General features: G+C 36.0%; 1 protein-coding gene across 3 annotated transcripts in view; it reads right to left on the bottom strand.

Moving 5' to 3' along the window:
* LAMA2 (laminin subunit alpha 2) overlaps positions 1–25,844 on the bottom strand; it is a 614,868-nt gene that overhangs the window by 172,867 nt on the left and 416,157 nt on the right. For all 3 annotated transcript variants that reach the window (XM_047859508.1, XM_047859510.1, XM_047859509.1), the window contains exons 29-31: positions 20,927–21,061; positions 8,924–9,048; positions 2,308–2,394 (exon numbers count right to left, since the gene is read on the bottom strand). In XM_047859508.1, the coding sequence (XP_047715464.1) occupies positions 2,308–2,394; positions 8,924–9,048; positions 20,927–21,061 (347 nt within the window). The remainder of the gene's footprint in view (positions 1–2,307; positions 2,395–8,923; positions 9,049–20,926; positions 21,062–25,844) is intronic.

The following is a 25,844-nucleotide window of genomic DNA, read 5'->3' as shown; positions in this document are numbered from 1 at the left end:
ATTTTCCATATATAGAATTATTGGGAAATATATTTTGCAACCTTGTAGAAACTTCATCGGAATTTATAAAATTTAATTATTTAGTTATCTGCTTATTTCCATTATTAACACAACCATTCCTGGTTATATAAAAGAAAACTTTTATTTTTTAATTGTTATTATTTTTTAATTTGAAAAAATTTTAAGTTTATTTATTTTTGAGAGAGAGAGAGTGAGCATGAGCAGGGGAGGGGCAGAGAGAGAGAAGGAGAGAGACAATTCAGGCTCCACTGTCAGCCCAGAGGCCTACATGGGGCTCAAGCTCATGAACTATGAGATCATGACCTGAGCCAAAACCATGAATCAGACGCTTAACCAACTGAGCCACATAGGTGCTCAGTGATGCTCATGTGGCTCATATAGCCACATAGGTGCCATATATATATATATATATATATATATATACACACACACACATATATATATACACACATATATATATACACACATATATACACACACACATATATATGTATATATATGTATATATATACACACACACATATATGTATGTATATATACATATACACACATATGTATATATATATATACACACACACACACACATATATATGTATATATACGTATATATATATATACACACACACACATATATATATGTATATATATATATATAGTAATAGAGAGCATGAGCAGGGGAGAGGAGCAGAGGGAGGGAGAGAGAATCTTAAGCAGACTCTACGCTCAGCACAGAGGCCAATGCGGGGCTCAATCCCACAACCCTGGGATCGTGACCCAAGCCAAAATCAAGAGTCGGATGCTCAACCCACTGAGCCAACCAGACACCTCCAAAAGAAGACTTTGAAATGGGTGATGATTCAATTAATTAATATTGGTTTATGTTTGCAAAGAGATCGATAATTTAAGGAAGTGCTCCTAGAAGAACCCTGCAAAGGAGTGGGTAAAGCAGGACATGGAAAAGAAAGGAAACGATGTATGATTTCAGGTGATGTCCCAGTCTTAGCCTAATTCCATGGAAAGCCTGGAGTAATTATAAGCATAAGCATAAGCATGTGGACTTTTGTACTCCCACATTGGAGGAACGTGGGGTAAATTCTCAATCATTTTTGCCCCTCTTATGGGAGATGAGGTTTCCACGTAGGCATGTAGGCAGGGCACCAACAGTATCCTCTACACATTTGATCTTCACAATTTTAGTGTAAAGTAAGTAGACCATAAGCTATTCTGATACTACAGGTGAGAAAAACGGGTCCTAGCTAAGTTGGTAAAGCTAGACTATGTCCATGGATAAAAACTTTATATTGTTATCAATTAATGCTAAAGCTATCATGTGTGTATAATATAGTTAATATTAGTTACTTTAGAGATAATACCTAAAACATACTAAAAGTGGTAGTGATAAGCTTCAATATCCAGGATACTGATCTTATGGAAAATATGGACCCAGAAGATACTAATTACAGCCTAACTAGACAGTCTGAAATTGTGCTTCTTAATTTACCATTTGTATTACAGTCAGTATTCAATTTAATAGATACATAAATACATTATCAGATTCTGTAGACAAAAAATATGGTGAACCAGAGGGGAGGTGGGTGAGGGGATGGGTTAAATAGGTGATGGGGATTAAGGAGGCCACTTGTGATGAGCAACGGGTATTGTTATGTAGGTACTGGATCACTAATTTGTATACCTAAAACTAGTATTACACTGTAGGTTAATTACCTGGAAAAAAAATATGGTGAGAGGAAGCATTTAAATAATATTGTTTGCTCATTGGAAAGGAGCACCAAATAACAAACACTTTATTGTTTGTGTTCAAATTAAGAATGCTTGACACATTTACATTCTGAGTTATGTATATACTTGGTGGTATAGTACCATAGTGCTCAGAACAGCGACATGCACACAGATAGATTCAGCCAATATTTTCCAGTGCATTAAGATGAGAATTATGTGTAACTAGCTTTTTATTAACTACTGATAATATTCACATATACAGATATGTGCACACTCAACATATACATGTACATTAAATATAGCTATGTAGATATGTATACACTAAAACCTAAACTATGTAATTGTGAAATAATTTGGAAACTTTGAGAAAGTCGAAGATGGAAATAAACAACTTTCTTTGGAGATAGCGTATAGATATAAAAGTAAAGATAGTTTTGAAGGCGTATGAACTACTAAGGAAAATGAAAACAAGTTATGAAAATAATGAATACTTTTCCTATTGTGATCTGTTACTGTATGATCTCTATGTTTCATGACTGTTCGTACCGTTCACAATACTGGCCTTCGTATCCTCGTGGGCAAGCTGTGCAGCGGTAATCATCGAGGCCTTCCATGACACAAGAAGGGCTGAAACTGAACCAGAAAGGGGAAAAAAAAGATTATAAAAAATCTTTTAACCTATTTATTTTATAGATTTAAGTAATTCTATCCATTATATAGACAAGTGAAACTTAACTTGGGGTGGTTATAAGTGCTGTATTTTATAATATAAATTTTTATTCAAAGGTAGGATGTCACAACTAAATAATGCCAATAATAGTCAACAAGTAAGTATGGTTGGCTTTCAATGAATTTGCAGTGCCTCGCACTGTGTAAACATTTTGAAATTTTAATAATTCTATGACAAGCATAAAAATATTAAACATCCAGCAAAAGTGTCCTATTTCTCATGAATTGAAAGAAAAGTATGCCTAGAATTAGTGCACATTTGTCTGATAGAATATTACTGAATATTTTCCAAGTAAAAAAAATGGTCCTAAAACCATATAATTTTTTTTCTGAAAGCTCAACCTAAATTGCCACTAGCCTTTGAACACATAAAGTGTGAATAAATATTTCACTTAAAATAAGAGTGCCTTTTCTAATTTACAAACGGATTTCAAACTAAGTTTATTTTAAACACAAAGTAATGTGAGTTAACGTAAGAAGGGAAGGTGCTCTCCATGAAAATGAGTAAGAATTTCTGATAATTTTATGATCTTTTCTATTAAGTAGGTCTTATATAATTTGCCCTGTTCTCACTACTGACTGGTAGACCACAGCCTATCAGGCTTTGCCAGGGTTTCTGATCATCTTACCCTACAAAAGAAATACTTAACAAGACTTGAAAACTAACCTGCACTAACATGTAATTTTAAGTTGTTACAAACTTCTTTCAAATATAAGTCGAGGATTCCCACTAGGTAACACTGCATGGTGCACTGGAAACGTAGAAGGAAAAATATATATGTATTTGTTACAAAATGGTAATGCTGCAAACTCCATTCTTTTTCTTGGTCCGCTAAAGAAGTTTATGCTGAAAAAGATAATATGGTGTATACAACAGGGCCACAACTCCTTTTGGTCAGGTGCCATTTGGACCCTATTTTGACTATCTTCTAGCACACTGAATCAATAGTACATGAATGAGTAATAAACTCTAACCTTTGCGAAAGAGGTGAGCAAATTGATCTACTACTCACAAACTCTATCCTTCACAAAATAGATCCACAAACACGTAATTGACACATTCTGGCAAGCTTTTAGCTCTTCAAGCTAAAGCTTGATGCTGAGTGCATCTGTACACACACACACACACACACACACACACACACACAAACTCCTATGTCACATTTCAAACTGCTTATCTATCTATATATCTATATATCTATCTATCATCTATCTATCTACCAATAGATAGATACTTGGAAACAAATTTTTAGACATTTCAAGTGAAACTCTAGAGAGCCAACATAATTAAATTATATTCACTTACAGTAATATATCTATCTCAATTACTATGCAAGGATGTTATAATTCTCCTTGAATAGTTGATATAAACTTTTTTGAGTTTGATACTATGGTGGATTGAATGAAGTCCTATATCATGTGTAAAGACTTAATGAAGGAGGGTGTAGGAATCATAACTTACTGGAAGTTAGAGTTATTCTTTCTGCTCCCAACTCCCTCATCTACACTCAATCCTCACGCTGTCTGCGGGGTCACTCTGAAATCCTTGTGCTTTTTTCTTGGGGGCTACCTTTTATATTTCCTTATGTTTGCTAATTCCAAATTTGCCTCATTAGGGTTTTTAAGATGTAGAGTTTGCCAGTCTATGTTGTTCTTGTGGATACTACAGAGATGAATTGGCTTCCCGGGTACCACCCCCTTCTCCTTTTTTCTATGTTCATCATTGGTTCTTTAACAGTCTCCTCTGCTGCAGGTTCCTATACATCATGTCCTTGACCTCTTCATGGGTCTCCCAGTTCAGTCTTCAGATTTCTTCTATCCTGTCCTGTCCTCTCTCCCCTGAATGATCTCATTCCATCTTAAAACCTTTGCATCTACACTAACAGATCTAAAACTGAGTTTCCCCCTCCAAAAAATACCACTGGTCTTTCTGTAATTCTCCCCCATCTCATCCATGGTCACTCTGTGCTTCCATTTGTCCTGCCAGAAACCACGGAGTCAATATTACCTCCTTTCTCTCACATTCCACACACGTTCTACCTGAAACTGCTGCTACCGTCGCTAACATAACTGCATTACCCTGTTCCAAGCTGCCTCTTGCCGTTGGAAGACTTTTAGCCATTAGGACATTTCATTAGCTACCGGAGCTTCCCTGACTCATCCTTTGTCACCCTTCCCCTAACACCAGTCAGTCTGCTCCAGCTGCCCTGGATCCTTGCTGTCTGACAAGCATGGGCCAGTCTCCAGGCCAGTGTATCCGCTTTTTCTTCTGGCTGGAGTTCTCTTCCTCCAGGGAGTCATGTGGCTTCCCCCCATTACTTCATTCAAGTCTCTGCACAAGCCTCATTTGTTCATGAAGATCTTCACTGAGCACCCTATCGAAAGGGGACCCCAGCCTTTTCTGTCTCAATACCATGCAAGTATCTCAATTCAATGAGGCTGCTTTATTTTCCCTGGTAGCACTTCCACTGTCTGATATTGCATTATACATCTACTTGTGTTTTGTTCAGCTTTATTGTAGTATAACTGGCAAATAAAAAAAATTATAATGTAATTAAAGTGTGCATGTGATGATTTGATATACATATATGTACAAATTAATTAATACATCTATCACCTCACATATCTACTTTTTTTTGTCAGTGAGAACACAGGTTCTATTTACTTGGCAAGTTTCAATTATACAATAAAGTATTACCAACTATCACTACCATGTTATATGTTAGATCCTTAGACCTCATTTATCTTGTAACTGAAAGTTCGTATACTTTTACCAGCTCTCCCACATTCCCAACCCCTGGAAACCACTGTTCCACACTCTAGGAGTTATTTTCTTTTTTTAAATCCCACATAGTATACATGAAACAATACCACTTTTTTCTTTCTCTCTCTGGCAAAAATTGTTGGTGTGTTTGGCAAAGAGCAAGGGACTCAAATGTAGCATCACTGTAGAAGGGAGGAGAGGGCATTGACCTGGAAAGGTGGTCAGATTGCAGAGGGTAGAGGGTTCCTTCTACTCTGTTGAAAAAATACCTGACCTTTCCTTAAGCAGGCAGTGAAAAACCCCTCAGCAACGCTGCACTGTCACAATGGTTGACAGTTTGTCATATGTGTTTTGGTAAGAAATATTGAAAAACTAATGCATGGAAGTGAGTTAGTAACCACTCACCACGCCACGCCCTTTACTTTTCTTTGGGGCACAGTTGGAGGTCATTAAAGAGAGGTGTCTCAGCGTCCTCCATCTATATTTCAGAATCTACTTTTATATCTCAGGAAGAAGTGCCTTTCTTCTTTGCCCTGGCTGGTTTCTTTGCTTTGCATTTTAACACTTCCCTTCTTACCATACACAGATCTTTGCTTTGTTAATTAATGTTCCAAGATTTAGGTAGTGATATTAGTGGGTCACGAAATCACGTTAGTGGGTTTTGACTAAAATTTCTTCTAAAAATGCAGAATAAAACTGAGAAAAGTTATAGGATATATATGTTTATAAATATATATTATATACACACAAGTTTTTTGTGTCCCAAGGTCTGATGTAAAAAAAAAATGATTTCTTACAGTGGCTGCAATTAATAAAGTTTGACAGTCACTGAACTAGCCACTTTGCTTCAGCTTTCTGATTCTCGTAAGATCCTTCCCATAAAAATATCCTTGAATTACATAAATCATAGAAAACAGCAATGAAAACACACTTTTTATTGATCCCGTGAACCCATCAAGGTAGGACTCTTTCTTTTCCTTCTTGACATTTTCTAAAGATGAACTGATCTCCTTGGAGCATAATATCTTTTTCCACCATGGATTGTCAAAACTCCTCGGTGATCCTCACAGTTCATGGCTACCATACGTACTCAGTCTCCATGGACAGCTGCTTCTCTTCTCTCTCATGGCGCCCCCTGCAGTGTGCTCTTACTTCTCTTGCCTCCCTGGCACCCCCTGTCTTGGTTCTGCTTTCCCTTCTGGTTTCTCTAATGTACGTAATTCTGTCTTTCCTTCATTCCACATGCTCCCCCTTGGGTCACATAACCCCGGGAAATCTTATCCAATTTTAATTCATTTATTAACATATCTCTTCCCTCTGCCCTTCCAATTCTCGTATTTCTATTTCCTGCAGCTATTTGCATATTTCCATTCGGACAGATCTTTCACATCAATGTTAACCTATTTGGAACATAAATTGTCTTTCCTCTGCAGTAGCTCTCTCCTGGTTTCCCTATTTCAGTTAATTGCACTACCATTTTTGAGGTCAACCTGGCTCAAAACCTTTGGCTTCAACTCTTGCCTGGCCTGAACCCCTCATATCTAATTAGTTATCAGTTCTGTAGAACTGCATTCAACAAAGATCCCATCCATTCCCTCATTTCCCTTCTTGTTACGATTACCTACCTTCAGGTTCTAATTATCTTTTGCTAAGTTAGTGCATTAGCTTATTAATCGGTCTCTTCACTTTTTTTCTTCTCCTGTTTCAATTCATTTTACTTAGCTCTCTCATAACAGGCTTTCTAAAGGGTAGTGCTGATGGCATTAATGTTTTTTTGTTTGTTTTAACTAAAAGTCTGCAATGTTTCCTCATTATATAGAAAATTGAATAGTAATTTCTTAGCCTGGTGTTCAAGGATTTCTATAATATAGCCTCCATTCTCCCACTCGTTTTCATCTGCAGTTATGAATTCTATTTGAACCCCATGCTCCAAACTCTTACTTATTAGTTCTTAAACATGTCTTTGTTTTGTTTTCTAAGTTTTTGTTAATATAATCTCCTGCTAATTCCACCAGTAAAAACCTCTCAATCCGCCGTTTGTGACCTATTATAAATACTACTACTTCTTCCAATATGTTCTTGAAGCTTCCAAAACCAAGTGTGGTATCTTGTGCCTTTGAATTCTCTTTACATTTAACTTGACTTCTCTTAAGGCACACATTTTATTGTGACACTTTTCAATACATGTTATGCTTGATTGTTATCAAAGAAGTTATCAATTAATTACTGAATTTTTCTAATCCAATGGCTCACATTTTAATGAACGATAAAATAAATAACATTCTCTTTGTTTAAATCTGGTCGTCAGAGGGAGATTAGGGAAAGGGAAATAGAAATAATATTATTTTTCACACACCTACCAATTGGTGCTCGGGTGAACAAAAAGAATGTGTTTTATCCTTATCCATATCCTACTCACCTAAAAATTTACATTTGACTAAAGACCTGTAATTCTTTTAAACAAAAAAAGAGGAGCTTGCAGAAGAGAGACAATTTACCTGAAAATGTTTCAGAATGTATATAAAGCCAACAATGAAGAAAAAACTGAGTCAGCACAGGGGCAATCCTCTCTTTATCTAAGTTGCTTTGTGGTTCTTCTATAGTCAAGATAAGGAGCCCAGGATTCTAATTCTAAACAAACCGCCATACATTCTTTTCAAAAGCAAGTTCTTAGAGAAAACATTGCTCTACCATGTAGAGATTGAAATCTATAAATCACTTAGCAGAAAATATAGACAGCCTTTGCAAAAAGGATTTTTCATCAATATATAAACCAATGCAGAATGTGCAGACAGCACTGAAATAAAATATTCTAGCTTTTGTTTCCCCTTATGGCTATGTTTCCATGGTACCAAGCTCAGACCATCTTAAGAGAAAGGGGCTGTGATTCTGGGAGTATAAAAATAAGTCACCCTCCTTTAACTACTTTTTTCAATTATTTTCTTAATACTTCTCTGAAAATTGCAAATTAAACACATAAAATGAGTGGAAGGGGTCACAAAAGGGATATGATCTGCAGTGAAACACTTCGTCATAGCTGAGTTTATGGCAGAACTACATGCAAATACAAGACCCTTATAAAAGTGTATAAAATTATGCATGTGTCTACATATATCATTTATGTCATTAACATAACTTATGTCAGTATTAGTATTTATATTTTAATTAATAAGTAATATTTACTTGGGATGGGGTTTTAATGGAAAAATAAACCATGGAATACTATGTGCTCACTTTTGTCATGTTTTTATACTGTTTGCAAAAATTCTCTTTCTTTAAAATTTTTTTAATGTTATATTCAGTTTTTTGAGAAAGAGAGAGAGAGAGAGAGAGAGAGAGAAAGAGAGAGAGAGAGAGGGAGGGAGAGAGAGAACACACACATGAGCAGGGGAGGAGTAGAGACAGAGAGACCCAGATTCTGAAGCAGGCTCCAGGCTCTGAACTGTCAGCACAGAGCCTGATGCAGGGCTCAAACTCACGAACCATAAGGTCATGACCTGAGCTGAAGTTAGACACTCAACTGACTGAACCACCCAGGTACCCCCCAAATATTCTCCATCTTAAACTGAGATTTTGTCTACATGGAAAAAAATTGAAATCATAGAAAGCCCGTTTGCCACACAGATGGCGCTACTGATTGGGAAATCTGGTAATGTTTCTCAATCTTACTTGTTGCTGGAAGAAATCAGAGGGCAAGCACATTGCTGACAGTCATTTGGCAATCCCCTGACAATTCCATAATATCCAAGAGTACATCGTTCACAGAAGTCACCAGCAGTGTGATGTTGACAATTCTGCAAAGGAAAGGGGAAAGTTTGTTTTTCATTTAATGAGAGTAGAATGTAATTTACCATACAGCTCCCCACCTATGAATACATATGCTCTTGTGAAAACACACACACACACACACACACACACACACACACACACACACCATTGAAAGAGTTCTTGATATATGTGTGGGTGGGTGTGTGTATATATATATATATATTTAATTTTTTTTAACATTTATTCATTTTTGAGAGACAGAGAGAGACAGAGCATGAACAGGGGAGGGGAAGACAGAGAAGGAGACATAGAATCTAAAGCAGGCTCCAGGCTCTGAGCTGTTAGCACAGAGCCTGACACAGGGCTCAAACTCACGGACCTCAAGATCATGACCAGAGCTGAAGCTGGACGCTTAACCGACTGAGCCACCCAGGTGCCTCCTTAATATATATATTTTTAAAGATGTTCTTTCATAAGAGAAACTAGTATCAGGCTGTTGTAGCTATACTGACGATAAGAATTTCTTCTCTCTTTTTCCTATATCAATCTCTGGAAAAAAAATTTCTCTTATTATAATCTGGGGAACATACCTCACAAATTTCTCAAATTTATTGTATCATCTTGCCATTTATGTGTCTTCTCTACAAGGTGCTAGAAAAGTACTAAAAATCCTGGGAACTCGGTGCATGCCTGTCAGTGGACTTTCCAAAACTAAATCAAGGTAGAAAGCATAAATGCCTTAAGATGCAACAATAGAAAAAAATTAAAGAAAAAAGGTCAGCCTAGTTACTCTCCTAAGGATGTTATTCATCTAATTCTTGCCAAATGTTAATAATTCTTTATAAATTGGAGGACCCAATCTGAAACCAGGAATCTCAGGTCAATATTTTCTTTTTCATGTTTGCATAATAAGAGGCATTCAAGTAATATGCTTTAAGACATTTCCATAAGGAAATGAGAATAGTTTCAGAATAGTATGCAGCTTTGTAATTAAAATTCTCATAAAGTAGAATTATTCAACGCACTGCAATCATTCATGCAATAAGGACTTAGAAAGAGCTACATCCCAGGCACTGAGAGAAATCAAGTGAGGGAAAAAGGTAAAATAAAATCCAAACCTATACTAATTTATTTCTACTTTGGGAAGATAATTTAAAAGTGGCAAATAAGAAACATGGCAGCAGGAACGCAATATTGAATGCTGTTTAGTGGAAACGTGATATTTGACTTTGGGAGTTGAGAAAAAGGAGGAAATAGGAGGAATAAGGAGCTGCATTTTAGCTTGACCAGAAGAATCATGTCTTACAAACAATATCAAAAGAAAAGTTGAGAAGCAAAAATGGTCAGTAATAGCTGTATATGTTAGTGAACTGATCTGACCAACTTAGCTGGAGTCACAGAGACACCTGTGGGCTCCATATTGAACTTGGCCGAGATCTCATATGCTTGGCTCTTGGCTCTATTCAGTCAATCAAGAAGCACATATTTATTTTTCATGTGTCTTCTAATGGCCAGAAAATATTTGGTATGGTATGTGTGGTCACTTACAGCAAACAGTAATTGAAGTCACTTCCTCTATAGACATTGCCATGGAAAACTTTTTTAGAACTTCTATAGACTCTTTTTTTCAGAGTTTCTGCTATTCCCTAGGGTGAAATCACAATGTCACCATGATGAATTTTAGGCCATTGTTTGTTTTGGTTGTTACAGCTGGGGGTTACATTTGAAAACACATTATGCCACTTATAGATGCATTTAATAACAATGTAAAATGGATCCAGTTTCTTATATCATAGGATACGAATCTCAAATACTCTAATTCTCCACCTCTCAGAAGATGATAACTCCAGATTTTCAGAGAAAAGGAAGAACTCACTTGAGTGTTCTCTCAGCTTCCTGTGAAAGACTTGGCATCAGTCCTGTACTATTTTCCATCCCTTTAAAATTTATTGCTGTCCATGGGAAGTAGTGGTTTGTCCTTTGTCTAAAACTACTCTCATCCTAAACTGGATTTCTTACTTTCCTGCCTTCTGTTTTTTCCAGCCTCTGCATTTTTTTCTTTTTTCTTTTTTTTTTTTTTTTTGCTCATTTTTCTCATTAGCATTTGATGTTGTTCCAAGACTTTCCTAGCTCAAAAATATCTCTGGGGCCTCTAGTCTTTGGAGGCTAGAGACTATCTCTGATAAGCATTTTATTGTATTTATTTAAAGTTTATTTATGTATTTTGAGAGTGAGAGAGAGAGAGTGCAAGTGCAAGTGGGGGAGGGGCAGAGAGACAGAGACAGACAGAGAGGGAGAGAGAGAGAATCCCAAGCAGTCTCCATACTGTCCAGCACAGAGCCTGATGCGGGGCTCAAACCCATGAATTGTGAGACTGTGACCTGAGCTGAAACCAAGAGTCAGAGGCTTGACCAACTGAGCCACCCAGGCACCCCTATACATTTTAAAAGCATTGTTTCCATTCCTGATTTCTATTTCCTTATCCTCTTTAACTCTCCCTGATTAAAAAAAAAATTTTGATTATTGTAACTCCAGGCTCACTCATAAGATTTTTTTTTTGATAAATCAAAATTTACTGACAATAATAGGTCTTCATGATACATGAATTTTCTGCAGCAGCTAATATTTCTGGCCACTCTTTGAACTATTCTCTTTCTATGGTTTCTTTAATGGTCTAGTCTGCTGGTTTTTCTCCTAACTGTACGGCTACTGTTTCATGGACTTTTTTTTCCCTTTCTGTTTAATAAGATTGGTCCTTGATTCTAAAGATTCTCATCTCTCTTTTGTCTTCTTTTCCCTACACATTCTACCTTGGTTATTTCATCCATTACTATGACTTTAGTTATCATCTCTTTGCCAAAACCTTTAAATCGTATATATTCAGCCTAGAAAGATATCTCTAATGAATTTTGGGTTTACATTTCCAAATGTTCCCTGGATAGATCTTATTACATAACACAAAAGCACTCTCAATTTGAATGTCAAAAGTTAAGCTCATCTCTCTGTAAACGGGCTAATTGCCCATTTCATCTGGAGTCACTATCATCTGCTTAATTACCCAGGCCAGGAATCTAGAGGCCTCTCTCATTCCAGAGAGCCTGTTTGATCATCATGTTCCATGATTCTATTACTCTCTGCTTCTTTACTTCCTTGTTGCTACTATTTTTATTTGGCTGCTCTCATCTTTTACCTGGTTTACTAGGACAGAATTTAGCTAAAGATACTGCTTCTAAATTTGTTTACCCAGTGATTTCCCCACACTGCAATCAGAGTGGTCATCCTACAGAATTTATCAATCCATGCCATTCTCTTGCTGGAAAGCCTGCGTTAGTTCTCCATTATCCTCGGGATGAATTTAAAACTCTCTATCATGGCAAGAAAGACCTTTATCATCTGTTTACCTTCAGCCCTACCTCCAGCCACTGCAACCTTTGTATGCTATGCAAAAATCATTTAGGACCATCTGAAATTCTCAAATAATGCCATGCTCTTTCTTTTGGGACTTCTTATATGCAAATCCCTTGTTAGGGAATGCTTTTCCATCTTCTCACCTGGCTAGCAACCATTCATTTCAGCTCTCATTTTAAATGTTGCTTTCTCTGATAAACATTCCCTTATGTCTGAAGTCAGGGCTGACTGCTCCTTCTAGTTCAACACAATGATTAAAACATGGTAGACATTTGAGGACTATTTTGAATGACTGCATGAATGAATGCACATTATAGGAAGTATAGATGAAATTGGCCAGTCTCCTTGATGAAAAAGGCCAAGTTTCAAGCCTAATGACTTCATAGAAATGTGGTTAGCAGAGCTAGATGCTTTGTTGCATATTTTGTATTAGGATTTGTTGTAAAACTACCATGATTGTCTTCTATTCAGCCATTCAAAGAAACCAGTAATTTAACAATAAAATATCCATTCCATTTTTAAGAGCAGCACGGAAAGAGAAAATGGTTTGAAGATAAAATAATTATCTATGAATTACAGTCTAAATCATTCAGCAAGGTGTCAAATGGTAAATAAGAATTAACTGGGGGAATGTTTTAAGAACATATTTACAGTTGTTGAAATAAACATGTGCCACAAAATACATAGGATCTTGAACAATTATCCACACTTTGCTTTTGTAAAAATAAACTGACTACATACTGAATTATTTTATGTAACCTAATATAACATTAATAATTGGCTCAAAACACAGATAATGTTGATCATTGTTAGAAATACAGAGATTCAAAAATATAGTTGCTGCTATTATACCTACAACTCTATATACAGATCAAGAAAATATCTTTACCCTCTCTGGACAGTCAATCCTTCACAGGGTTGCTGACATACTAAACTTGGTTAACAAAATCAAATGTTCTGGTTAGGTCCACAAAAACAACACATAAATCATGATGCTGTTTTTGAAACTTTTCGACATAGACATTTCATATGACTCTTCCGTCTGCTTTGAAACAGTGGACATAATTTTTCTCTTGTATAGAAATTAACCTTTAGGAAAATTTTCTATATTTTAGATGGTTAATAAGAGGTTAATTATATTCTCAGGAGTGATATTATGTGTTGCCCTATTTCATAGGCATTTCTGTGCTGTGTCTTTTCCTCTGCTCTTAAACACTAGAATATAAGCTCCTAGAGGGCAAGGCCCATCCATGCACTCCCCACCTTGATATCTTTTCATCACCTACCACAATACCTTCACATCGGAATGTGTATCAAATGCCACAAGAATGAAAAAAGAAATGAGTCTAAGTTCAAAATCTTTTATATTAATTTCATCTTGTTAATTGTCACTCATACTTCCACATGTCAAGCTCTTTTAGCTTCTTGACCACCATCTGATACATTACATAACACTTCCAGCTTTATGTCCTCTATTTGATAGATCTCATCTGGATCACTGATAACGATTTCAAACAGGACGGGGTGAAAGCCTAGATCTCATCATTGGACGCATGAACCAAGAACCTATAGCACACAGTTCAGCAACCACACCCATAAAACTTGTTAACTGATTACCATCGAGCCTATATTTTCAAGTTTGTTTGTAAAAACATCATGAAACATTCTGTCAAATGCCTATTTAAACAAACTACAGTTGGGATCATAGAGCTAGCCTTTACTGGCTTATGATTTAATCAAAGTATTTAATTTCTGTCAGCATTAGTTCATCAACTTTAAAAGGAGAAACAATTCTATCTACCTCATAAGCTTACTGTAAGAATAAATGTGAAAAAAATCTATCTACAGAGACCAGTCTTTAAGGTTGGATATATGGTACTGTCATTATTTTTGCTGATTTTCAGATATGATGTATCACACTTTCTGATAAATTTGATATTGTAATGGTATTCAGGAAAGGTCTCAGATATTATACATATAGTAACCATAGAAGTTATTCTGATATGTTTTATTTTGAGTGAAATTATACTGATTTCTAATGAGCACTGTTTGTTTTTTCTATACTTGACAGTTAAGTAAGAAATCCTTAAGTTTTACTGGAGATCAAAATCAATGTTTGATACATTTTACTTTCCTTTACAAACCAGGAGTGACAATTCACTGCTTTCCATACTATGGCAAATTTCATATTTTCATGATTTTGCAATTATTTTTCATACATGGCTTTTAATCATATCCGCAGATTCTATCAGTATTCTAGGATATAATTCACCTGGGCCTTCAAAATGAAACTCATTTAATCAGATAACAGTGTGTTTACTCTCTCTCACAGTCTGTAGGTAGCATTTTGTAGTATATTTGGAAACTGATTCTAATACATTTTATCCAATGCTCTGTAGGTTACTTAAATTTTCTAAGTGTTAATTTAGAGTTGTAAAAAAAATGCTAACAATTCTACTTTGGTAATATTGTTAGATAAATTCAATAAAATAAGGTTTACAAAACACCTTAAATGCAGTAGATTTGTGTTATGAGTCTGTTTACAAAATATAAGGTTAATTGGCTAATCACAGATTCTGGTAGTTTCAGACAACGGAGCAGATCAATAACGGAGATTTCTGTTTTTTCTTTTCATTTTAAAATAAGAATAGTGATAGAGTGAAAATAATATTTCCACAAATTATTTGGTGTTGAAAAAGTTATTTGAGCTAGCTGAGAATTCACTATTCCCTTTAAAAAAATGGAAAAGTAATACTGACTGGGGGTGGGGTGTAGTGATGATATAAAAATGTATAGATAGATATAGATATAGATACAGGTAAAGATATAGATAGTGATGTGTGTGTTATATAAAGTTGAAAACTCTGTCATTTATCTTTCTATCATCTATCTATCTATCTATCTATCTATCCATCCATCCTCCAACTCTATCTATCAACCTACCTACCTATCTACTTACCTACTTAAGAGTGTCTGTGGGTGTAGGTGCGTGTACTGATTAGTGTCTGTTCACTCACCTCCTCTTCCCCCTGGGCTTGGGGTTCAATATCATATAGGTTTTTTCCTACCATTTTGAAGAAAATTTTTGTTAAGGGACAATAGTCACTGAGCTATTGGTAGCAACATGTCTCTGTGTAGGATATATTAATGTCTAAAGTAAAGCAACAGCTTTCTGGTAAGTATCATTAGGAATTATGAAGAGAATAGTTGCAAAGTGATGTGGGTTTTATTAAAAGTTGAAATGCTTAGACTGTAAAGCTTTCTATAGTGTTTTTTGTTCTTTTTTAAAGAAAGATATAAAGAAAATAAAAGTGAGGAAATCTAGCATAGTGCTAGAGATAATGATGTTTACATGTTTTGATTAATTATCATGTCATTGATTCTTAGACTCTAAACAGTGGATAACATGTATGGTCATTATTACCTTTATCAACATCATCATTGCTATCACTTCTATGGAGCTTATCATGTACTAAGTAAGTAGTGTTCTAAACCCTTTATAATGTATTTCATCGAACCCTTACAAAAGCGCTATGAGTAGGTACTACTATTATCCTCATTTTGTAATTGAGGAGACTAAGACCCTGTTAGCATGAGATAAAATGACTGGGCTTCCACAGCCTAACAAGCGATGAAGCCAGGATTGGAATCAAAGCAGTCGGACCCCAGAGTCATGCTTATGACCACTCTACCCAAGTAGAGGGCATTGCTCTGTGTAATGGAGCTGATATTAAATTGAGATCCACACAGAAAAGAAATCAGTATGCTTCAAGTTTCCTCAGTCACACCATCAGGGTAATAATAGGTATTTCCTATTTGCCTCCTGGGGCTATTTCAAAAATGAACAATTGCCTAAATTCAAAAGTTGTATGTTCCCTGAGGAAAATATAAAAATTTAGAGTATAGTAACTAATACTAGCTGTGCATATTTGATGTGCACATGTATTTATTTTTCACTTCATCTGGGGATATCTCAAAAAATAGACTTGTGGCACAAAAAAGCTATAATAGCCAATTACTCAAAAGAGGACAATTCAAAGATGATAATTTTTATCCTAAAACAATGAAATTAAACTGTATCCTTTATGAATGTTTTTAAATTAATCACATGAATTAAACAAAGCCTTGCTAAAAAATACCAGTGAAGATTGCATAAGAAAGAAAAATGCATTTAATTCTCACTGAAGAATGTATAAATTAATCCCCTCTCCTGAAATTATTTATTGAATTTTACAGGCCAGCAGATTGGTGAAAGAGTACCAGACTGAACAAATAGTAATTATATCAGGAATTCAAGGATGGTTAATATTATTCAGTTATTCATCTAGTCAATAAAAGTGTTCATCATTCAGTTCAAGGTAAAAAGAAATATATTCTCATATCTTAATTGTATCTCTACCTTTACTTCACTCCTCACAAATAAGCATATGACCAATTTTAATATCCTGTCTTGACTAAAAGAAGATATATTTAAGAGGCCAGGAATGAAAAGAAGTTTTCTCAACATGGTAAAGAATATTTATCCTAAGCTAACCACCAGCGTCATACTTTGGGGTCAAAGACTTGAGACACTAACATTAAAATTAGGAGTAAGATAGGAAGCTGACTATCCTTGTATTTAACATTTTTAGAAGACTTAATGCAAAAACATAAAATTATTATACTAGATACAGCTTCTGGCAAGAATAATCACAATTATAATTATTTGCAAATAATATTATAAATATAAAAATAATTGAAAGAGGGGCGCCTGGGTGGCGCAGTCGGTTGAGCGTCCGACTTCAGCCAGGTCACGATCTCGCGGTCCGTGAGTTCGAGCCCCGCATCAGGCTCTGGGCTGATGGCTCAGAGCCTGGAGCCTGTTTCCGATTCTGTGTCTCCCTCTCTCTCTGCCCCTCGCCTGTTCATGCTCTGTCTCTCTCTGTCCCCAAAATAAATAAACGTTGAAAAAAAAATTAAAAAAAAATAATTGAAAGAAGCAACTGAGAAACTTCTAGAACTAAAAAATAGTGGTTGGATATCAAACACACGTAAAAACTCTATTCTGTTAATGTTTATCAGTAACAAGAAATTAGGAAATACACTGAAACAGAAAAAAATGGAATGTTCACCATTGAAGTAAAAGTGTAGGATACATAGAAATAAGTTTAGTATGAGAAATGCACAACCTATACAGATAATAACAAAAACAGTTTACTGTGAGACACAAAATGTTTTGAATAGAGAAGAGTATTATTTTCCTGGGTTGAGGGAAGCTAATTAAATAGTGTAAAGACAGCAATTCTTTACACATAGATTTAATACCATTCCAATAAAAATTCCAATAATGTTTTTTGGTGAAGAGATTGAAATTGTGAATCAAATTCTGTCCTTTGGAAGAATATATAATTACATCCAGTCAAGAAATTAGAAAAGAAGAAAAAAAGGGCCTTGCTTTGCCAGGTACCATAACTTAATATAAAATAAAGGTAGTCAGAATACTGTAATAAGAACTAGAAGATAAAGAGAACAGAATAGATGATCCTTCAAACATATCTTAATATGGATAAAACAAATTTATATGTATTTGGACACCATAATTTATCAAAGAGAAAAGGAAATGTTAATAAATAAATGTTTCTTTAAAGTAATATATATTTGGAGAAAGATACCTCCTCATACCACAATAAGTTCTAGAAATATTAGAGTTGGATCTCAAATTGAATCATAGAAACAATGGTAAATATCATAGTGTCTCAGGGTAGGTACTGAAAGACATGTGTCTGCGTAAGATCACCAGGAGAATGAGTGTAGTTAGAGAAGCAAACTGTTCCAAGGACTATGGGAACCCCAGTGTGTAGATCTCAGGTAAGGAGCTAAACATAGCCAAGAAGACAGAAGGTGTGGTCACCCAGGTTGGAAATCCCTGGAACAGCATGTCCAAGGAAGCAAACTGAACAAAAACTTTTAAGATGAATGGATAACTCAGAGCAGCAAATGCTGCTGAGCAATCAAGAAAGATGAAGACTGATAGATGAACACTAGTCGCAGGGTTCAGCATGCTGGTAGAGGTAAAAGCCTGATTTTAGTAATTCAAGAGGGAATGGTGGGAGAGAAATTGTGGAGAGAGTATAAATAGCTCTTCAGTGTATAGGAGAGGAATGAAGTGGTAGAAGTCAAGAGGGAAAGTGAAGGCAAGAGAATTTGTTTTTATTTTTGTTATTATTATTATTTGGAAGAGAGAAGAAGAACCAAAAAGTGAGGATACAAGAAGGAGGGCGAAACAGGGATGGGCGGAGTAATGCCCTCGAGCAGGAGAAAGGGCTGGGGTCAGGGGAACCTTGGTGGCTCAGCCTGTTACGCAGCCAACTCTTGATTTCGGCTCAGGTCATGATCTCACGGTTTGTGAGTTCAATGCCCACATCAGGCTCTGGGCTGATAGTGTGGAGTCTGCTTGGGATTCTCTTTCTCCCTCTCTCTCTCTCCCCCTCCTCCACTCATACTCTCTCTCTCTCAGAATAAATAAATAAGCTTTAAAAAAAAAAGGCTGGGATTTAAAGCATAAGTGCAGACTTGGTCTTTTCTAGAAATAAGAAAAGTTCATCCAAAATGATGGAAGACTCAGATAATTGCACACAGATGCAGAAAAAGTGGGTGCAAATTCTAGTGGAAGATCATGTTAGTTCTCTTCTGACTGCTTCTAATCTCTCAATGAAATAATAAGGAGCATGACTATCAACTAAGAGTGAGGCTGGAAAAGGGTTGGGGGAGGGGGCTGAGGGCTTGAAGAGAAGGGGAAGGTGTGCGATAAGCATCCAGAAATGTGGGAAAGGAAATGGACTAAAGAAAAATGGCATGACCGCAGAGCAACACGAAGGGTCCATTTGAAGTGAGTGATAATGAATTTATGGTGAGATTAGACAGCATACTTGTCTGTTTTTCATCAGCCACATTCAGCTGAGAAGGAGTAGAATTTACCCAGTGTTAGAATTCATGGAGTGAAAATAAGTAAAGGAGCAGCACGAGAAATGAACATTACAAAGCAGTGATACCAATGGAATGTTGAATATTAAGCTGGTTGAGAAAGTGAGGGCATGAAAGAGGTAAGGAACAATGAATAGGTGTGAGCATCAATGGTGAAACTAAAAAGGTTGAAGATGATGTATTAAAAAGTGAACTGGAGAGTAAAGAGATGGTAGTCAAAAAGAGTATAGTTGACCTTGAGACTGTGGAGTCACTGCAGTTACTCCTAATGACAAGTTCTAGAAAGCACCATGGAGTAAGAACAAGAAACGTAGTTAAGGGAATGGAAAAGTTAATTTCATGGACATTAAAATCACCAAGAATTATTAGGAATAATGGTAGAACAATGATACAGAGGAAAAATCTTCAGGGAAGGAGGTGGGTGACCTGAGGATTAATAGAGAACATCAACGAGCAGGTGTAGTGGGCAAATAGATGGGGGAGTGAGATTCATAGCTGGGTGTTGTTATGAGGGAGAAAGGAGGATGATATGAAAGTGGCCATGAGACGCCTGCCTACCTTCATGCTCAGGCAAATGAAAAGCGTGAGAGAAAATGATAGTTACTCCTTGGGGGCGTATGTCAGGGAGGAGGAGTATGTCAGGGAGAGCTAAATGAAGAGAATACTAAGTGAACGGGGAGAATATGTGGGGGATTTTGCTGAGTTCCGATCTTGAGTTCCAGAAGGCTCACTGAAGGGGTTTCCAAAGATGAGAAGTGGGAAATGGGTTTAGCAAATCTGATGTCCAGAGCTGTGTGAGGATTAGAGTCTGGGGAACTCTAAGTGGTGACATGGCAAACTTGAATTTCTTGAGTCCTGATTGTTCCAAGGTAGATGGCAATGGTAGAGAGCAGGGTGTTAGCATGAACAGGACAACAGCAACAACAACGGCAATAACAACAACAACAACGAGCAGCTGGAATTCTAAGGAAAATGGTTAAATTATGGGATATCCAATCGAGACTAAAGATTTCAAGGAACATCCAGCAACACAACATGCTCAAAATAGCTACATTTAAAAAGCAGAACATAAAATGGCACACATGGTATTATATAAATCTTATTTATAAATGCATGCATAAAAATGGTAGAAAATACCTAAAAATTTAAATGTTTATGTTAAATCTTAGATGATTTTTACCTTTTTAAAATATTTTTTATCATTTCCAAATTTTAATAAGTTTATTTGCGGGTGTAATCAGAAAAAAAGTCCTCGTGTATTTTTAAATAAATATTAGTGCTCCCAGGTGTTCTTCTAAAATGCTGTTGATATTTTATTTCTCGACAAGAGCAGTGGCTTTTCCAATTATCAATTTTTAATCACTTTAAAAAATGCATAATATGGGTAAATGTTTTTTTTTCCTGCATGTTTTATTTCACACACATACACAATTAAGTTCCCTGCAATTTCTCTCGCCTCTGCACATGGTATCTGAGCATGTGTAAAGATAAATGAGCACATGGGCCTTCTTCACGGAAGGCTCAGGTAAATACCTGGCATATAGAAGTTTCAGGGTCACATAGGCTGCTGTGTCCATTACACTGACATGGAACGCAGGTACCCAGGGTTGGTCTAGGAGTGTGGCTGCCTGGCTCAGACCGTAGTCGATAAAATCCTGGCATGCATGTCTGAAAGAAAAGGAAACCAATTAGGGCAGCCAAGTTATAAATCTTCGTTTAGCAATACTTGGGTTCTTCAGTGGTTAAAAAGGACTACTTTTCCCCTCCCTGCATTAAAGGCAACATCACTTATAAACACAAGTGCCAGTTTTGATTCCTAATGTGTACTTTTGTGTGATCCTTCAAGTGTACCGGGAGCATCCGAGACATCAGACCTTGGAAAGGAAAGCTGGCATTTGCATATACCACTCAGTCTGAAACAACTTCAAGTAGTCGTTTTTTGTTTTTTATTTTTTTTGAAAAATAGGTTTATTTTTAAATAAAATTGTCATTTGGACTAAAGAGAGAATTCCAATGTCTTTGACAACCTAAAATCTGCTTCTGCTGTGCCTGATGGATAACTAGCAAATGTCCAATGAGACTCAGGGAAATATTAAATAGAAAAGTGTCATGGTTGCATTATTTATATTGATATAATTTAAAGACGATAAAAGCAAGAAATTCAAAATTCTCCTGTCTTGGGAATATTAGGCCACCAATAAAATTTATCTTTCCCTGATGCATTTTTTTTTCATTTTGCAATAAAAATCTGAGAGCAAACAGAAAACTGCTTGCAAAGCTGACATATGCAAAATCAAGACTTCTATCTTCATTCGGGTTTATTATGCAAATGTCTCAAAAACATCTCTGGCTTTCTGGAAGGAAGCCCACAGCTCTGAAGAGGTAATGAGAATAGTCTTGTGTTCCAGACTCAGTCTTCTTGGTATGCAAAGCTACTGCATTTATCAGATGTTGTTTGATTTAGGAGTAAAAGGTAAGAGTTGGTTTCAGATCACAGTGAAGGTTATAAAGGGACTGTTTTACCACCTTGGCTATGTATGATTTTTTTCGTCACAGGATATCTTGTTCCCATTGATGAAAGAAAGTGATTGCTGAATAAGCAGGAAAAAATATGCATGAAGGACTCTCTAATGCCTCTGCATTCTTTTGGTTCTGGACTAGGTCATCCAGAGTGGAATATACAAAAAGCTTCCTTGGAAAAAGAAAAAGATCAATAGTCAGCACTCTCCTTGCTTATTTTGATTTGGATATAGCAAAAGTACCTCCATTAAGCAGTTAATTAAGAGTCTCTTTGCTTTTATCCCAGCCTATAAGAAATTCCAAGAAGATTAAATAATGTCCCAGCTTCGAGCAATCAAGTAAAGAAAATCGGGAACAGTATTCAAAATATTTTGAGTCTCGTTTGTCTTGTGGTGGACTTAATATTTTAATACATATTACATTTTAAAATTTAAATATAATGCATTGTCTTTATTCATATTATTTAAAATCAAGGTTCATATTGCCATTGTTACCAAATAAAGTCTAGGAATTATGGCTAATTCATTTAAGAAACTGAAGAAACAAGTCAAGGTGTATTGAAAAATATTTCACAGCATGAGTTGTTCCAATTCTTTCACATGTGGACTGTAGAATAAAACTGGATTTTCTTTACATGAATTTCACCCTTGGACACCTATATAATTATTGTTATTTTACTGGTATATTTGCTTAGGGTGTAAGTGGTGTGTGTGTCAGTGTGAAAATCACACAAATTGAGATCTCCTTGCTCCACTTTAGCCCTCAAAGAAAAGTTTAAAAGAAATCTCAGAGGAAGAATAAAATTCAGAAACAGGAGTTTTCATTGAGGAATTATATGAAATTCAGTGGTATAAACTGAAAGCTGAAGGTGAGCACCACAGGTGAAGTTTACCATAACACACACCCAGTTTCTCCTGTTACTATGGCTCTTCCCAGGAAACATAGCAGGACAAAAAGGAAAACCACCCATAGTAGGAGTTTGAGCCTGAGCTCCAAGTGGAGCTCTGTGTTGAACCTTCTAGGCCGATCTTTGTGGTTTCCAATCCTGGCTGCACATAGAATCATCTGAGGAGTTTTATATACTGACACCTGGCTCCACCTCCAGAAATTCTTATTTAATTTAATTGGTGGAGAGTAGGGCCAGGGTTTAAAACTCCGAACTGGGTCTAATAAGCAGCCAGAATTGAGAATCATTGATGTGATCGTCATTCTCTGCTGCTAATGTTTGCCTTTTAAAGGCGTTCAGACTCTGGCACTGTGGCACAGATGACTATGAAAGCCTTAATTTTACACGATAGTTTTGTCTGAGGAATACAGGCAAGTCGCCTGGTGTCACTGAGACATGCTTTCCCCCTCCCACAAATGAGCAGGTGTATTGACTCAGATGATTTCTGATTTTTCTTTCAGTGCTAACACTTGAGACAAATTTTATGTCCTGACAGATTGAATTTCTAAGAGATAGCAAGGCAAAAGAGACTATGCAAGAGTTAGAACACTTTTTCAAGGAACTGGATGTTATTTATTCCATCATAGTCCCCTCCTTTCTTGGATATTTTTTTGTATTTATTCTTTCCACTTTTTGATATTTTTGAGGGAGTTTTTCCATATCAGATATTTTCTCTTCTCAGTGAATGGGGGTAAAATTCATGAGAATGATTATGCTTGAGTTGGAACAAAAGAGGAAAGATAATAGCTACTTTTTCAAGTCCTGTCTAAAATCCTTTCTGAAACAAAATGGAGAATTTAAAAAAAGCAAATAAGTAAACACTGTCCTAATAGTATCTCCTTCTTTCTAACTCAAACTTTTCCAAAGCCTTCTTTCCATGTGCAAAAATTATTCATAGCTCAATCATCTTCTGCTGTCCTTCCATTTTTATTTTTATAATATGGCATCTCATCAAAATGTATGAATCACATTTGCACAAAAACGTGGGAGGAAGGAAACAAGGAAATGAAGACAAAGAGAACAGAGAATCTCCAGGTGCAGGGTTACACAACATCCCCATCTCTCTCCTCAGACTTTAACAAGAAAAACAGACACTTGTGCTGTTGCCAGTGGAAACACTATCTTCTGTCTTGATGGGTTTTGCAACCAGGCAGTCCTTAGTTTAATTGTTGTTCACCGCTTACTACATATAATTTCACGCAGGTTTTGAACACTGTGGTTGCAGTTTCCTCACCTTAAACATAAGGATCTGGATAACATCCTAGTTGAGTATGCAAGTGCATCTAGGTTTTTTGAAACAGACTTATCCAGGCTCAAATCACAGTTTTGCTGCTTTCTAGCTGTGTGATTCTGGGCTGGGCTTCCATTTTCCCATCCACAAAATGGGGATCACAATACATACTCAATGTTGATGTAAGTATACCAGGAAATGTGCTTGGTATTTACAGGATCCATCCAGTAAATGGTAAGTTTTTTTTTTTTTCTTTTATAAGGTTGTCGGGAGGATTAAATCAGATGATGTATGTTTAGTGCTTGACATATACTATATCAACATAGATGCCTCTATTCCAGATAATTTGTTAAACATAGTCATTGAAGACAGACTAAAAATAAAAACAACAGTAATTGTTCTACACCGCATCGGATCACAGAATATCAGTGTATACCACTTACCCATACCATATTCCTCAATAATTGTATGCACATGAAAACAGTCTTTGGATCTTCCACATACAACAAAAGTGGTGCAGGGCATCCCCAGAGATGTGCGTATGGAAGAAGAAAAGGCTATTTTTACTATTTTGTCTTGATTTTTGTGAGTTGATAATAGGTATATATTTTGGGGGGATTTAAAAAATTATTTTTAGTAGCCAAAGTAACAACTTCTGAACGGTGACTCAGTGGACACCAGCCATTCAACTGTGAGCCAGAAGCCTTATTTTACCATGAGAGTGAGGAGATAGATGCTGAAATGAACAACATATGATCCAGAGATCATCTGCAAATATTTGATTACCATGGTCTTCTTGCAGAGAACCACAGACTCAATGCTGACTATTTTCCATTTCTGCATATAACCTAACCTGAGTTTAGGTCTGTTTTGGTCAGTTGGGCAATAATATTAACTGAGACAATGGTGAGAAATAGCTTCAATAAAGGTAGGAAGGCCAATAGCTGTCACATCGACAAATGTGGTAAGGAAATTGGGTCTTCACTTCTAAAGGTAATCTGGTCTTTTACTTCAAATCATAAATTATAATAAGTAGGTATGTCTAGAACTAACATTTTCAATGAACAGGGCTGTAGCATCCTAAGACTACAAGTAACAGATAAAAGGCGAAGTGTCTTCGTAATTGGCTATATTTTCAGCAGTAACTAACACTTAATTTTATTTATTTGCAACCACATTTTGGGTAAAAACATGAAATGAATAGCTTGTAAATGCAAATGTCTCTAGAATACCATACATTTGGCAAAAATATTGTAAAGGAATTGCTTTGTGTATTCATGACCCAAAGCATATGTTACTGGAATGGGAAGTATTATTTCAAAACTGTCCTTAGCTCTTGCTTTGATGATTAGATTTTATGCTTGGGTAATTACACTTTAGAATCAAGATGAATTATAAATAAGATGTATAATGGATTAGAGGCAATGGGATGTGGAGAACACCTCGGGCACCTTATTATGAGAGATAGGCCTTTATCCCCATAATCTCAATACTAAGGTATTACTGTAATTATTGTCTGTAAATAGGAGCTTAAGTGAAATTCACAGGACATAGGTGAAGCCCAACGAAGATGCTAGTTTGCATGTGCTCCTAGTTTTCTTAATCTTTTTCATTTATCATTTTCCTTATTTGTGCTAATAAATATTTTCATATAATGATGGAAAATTGCTTAGATTAATGGGAAAGTAAGTTTTAGAATATGCTATTTAAAAAGCCTACCAATAACAAGAAGAATTTTTTTTTATTTTTTTGTA

The sequence above is a fragment of the Prionailurus viverrinus genome, chromosome B2 (assembly GCF_022837055.1).
Source record: "Prionailurus viverrinus isolate Anna chromosome B2, UM_Priviv_1.0, whole genome shotgun sequence".
NCBI classification, from domain to species: Eukaryota; Metazoa; Chordata; class Mammalia; order Carnivora; family Felidae; genus Prionailurus; species Prionailurus viverrinus.
This window is presented reverse-complemented; position numbering and strand designations above follow the sequence as displayed.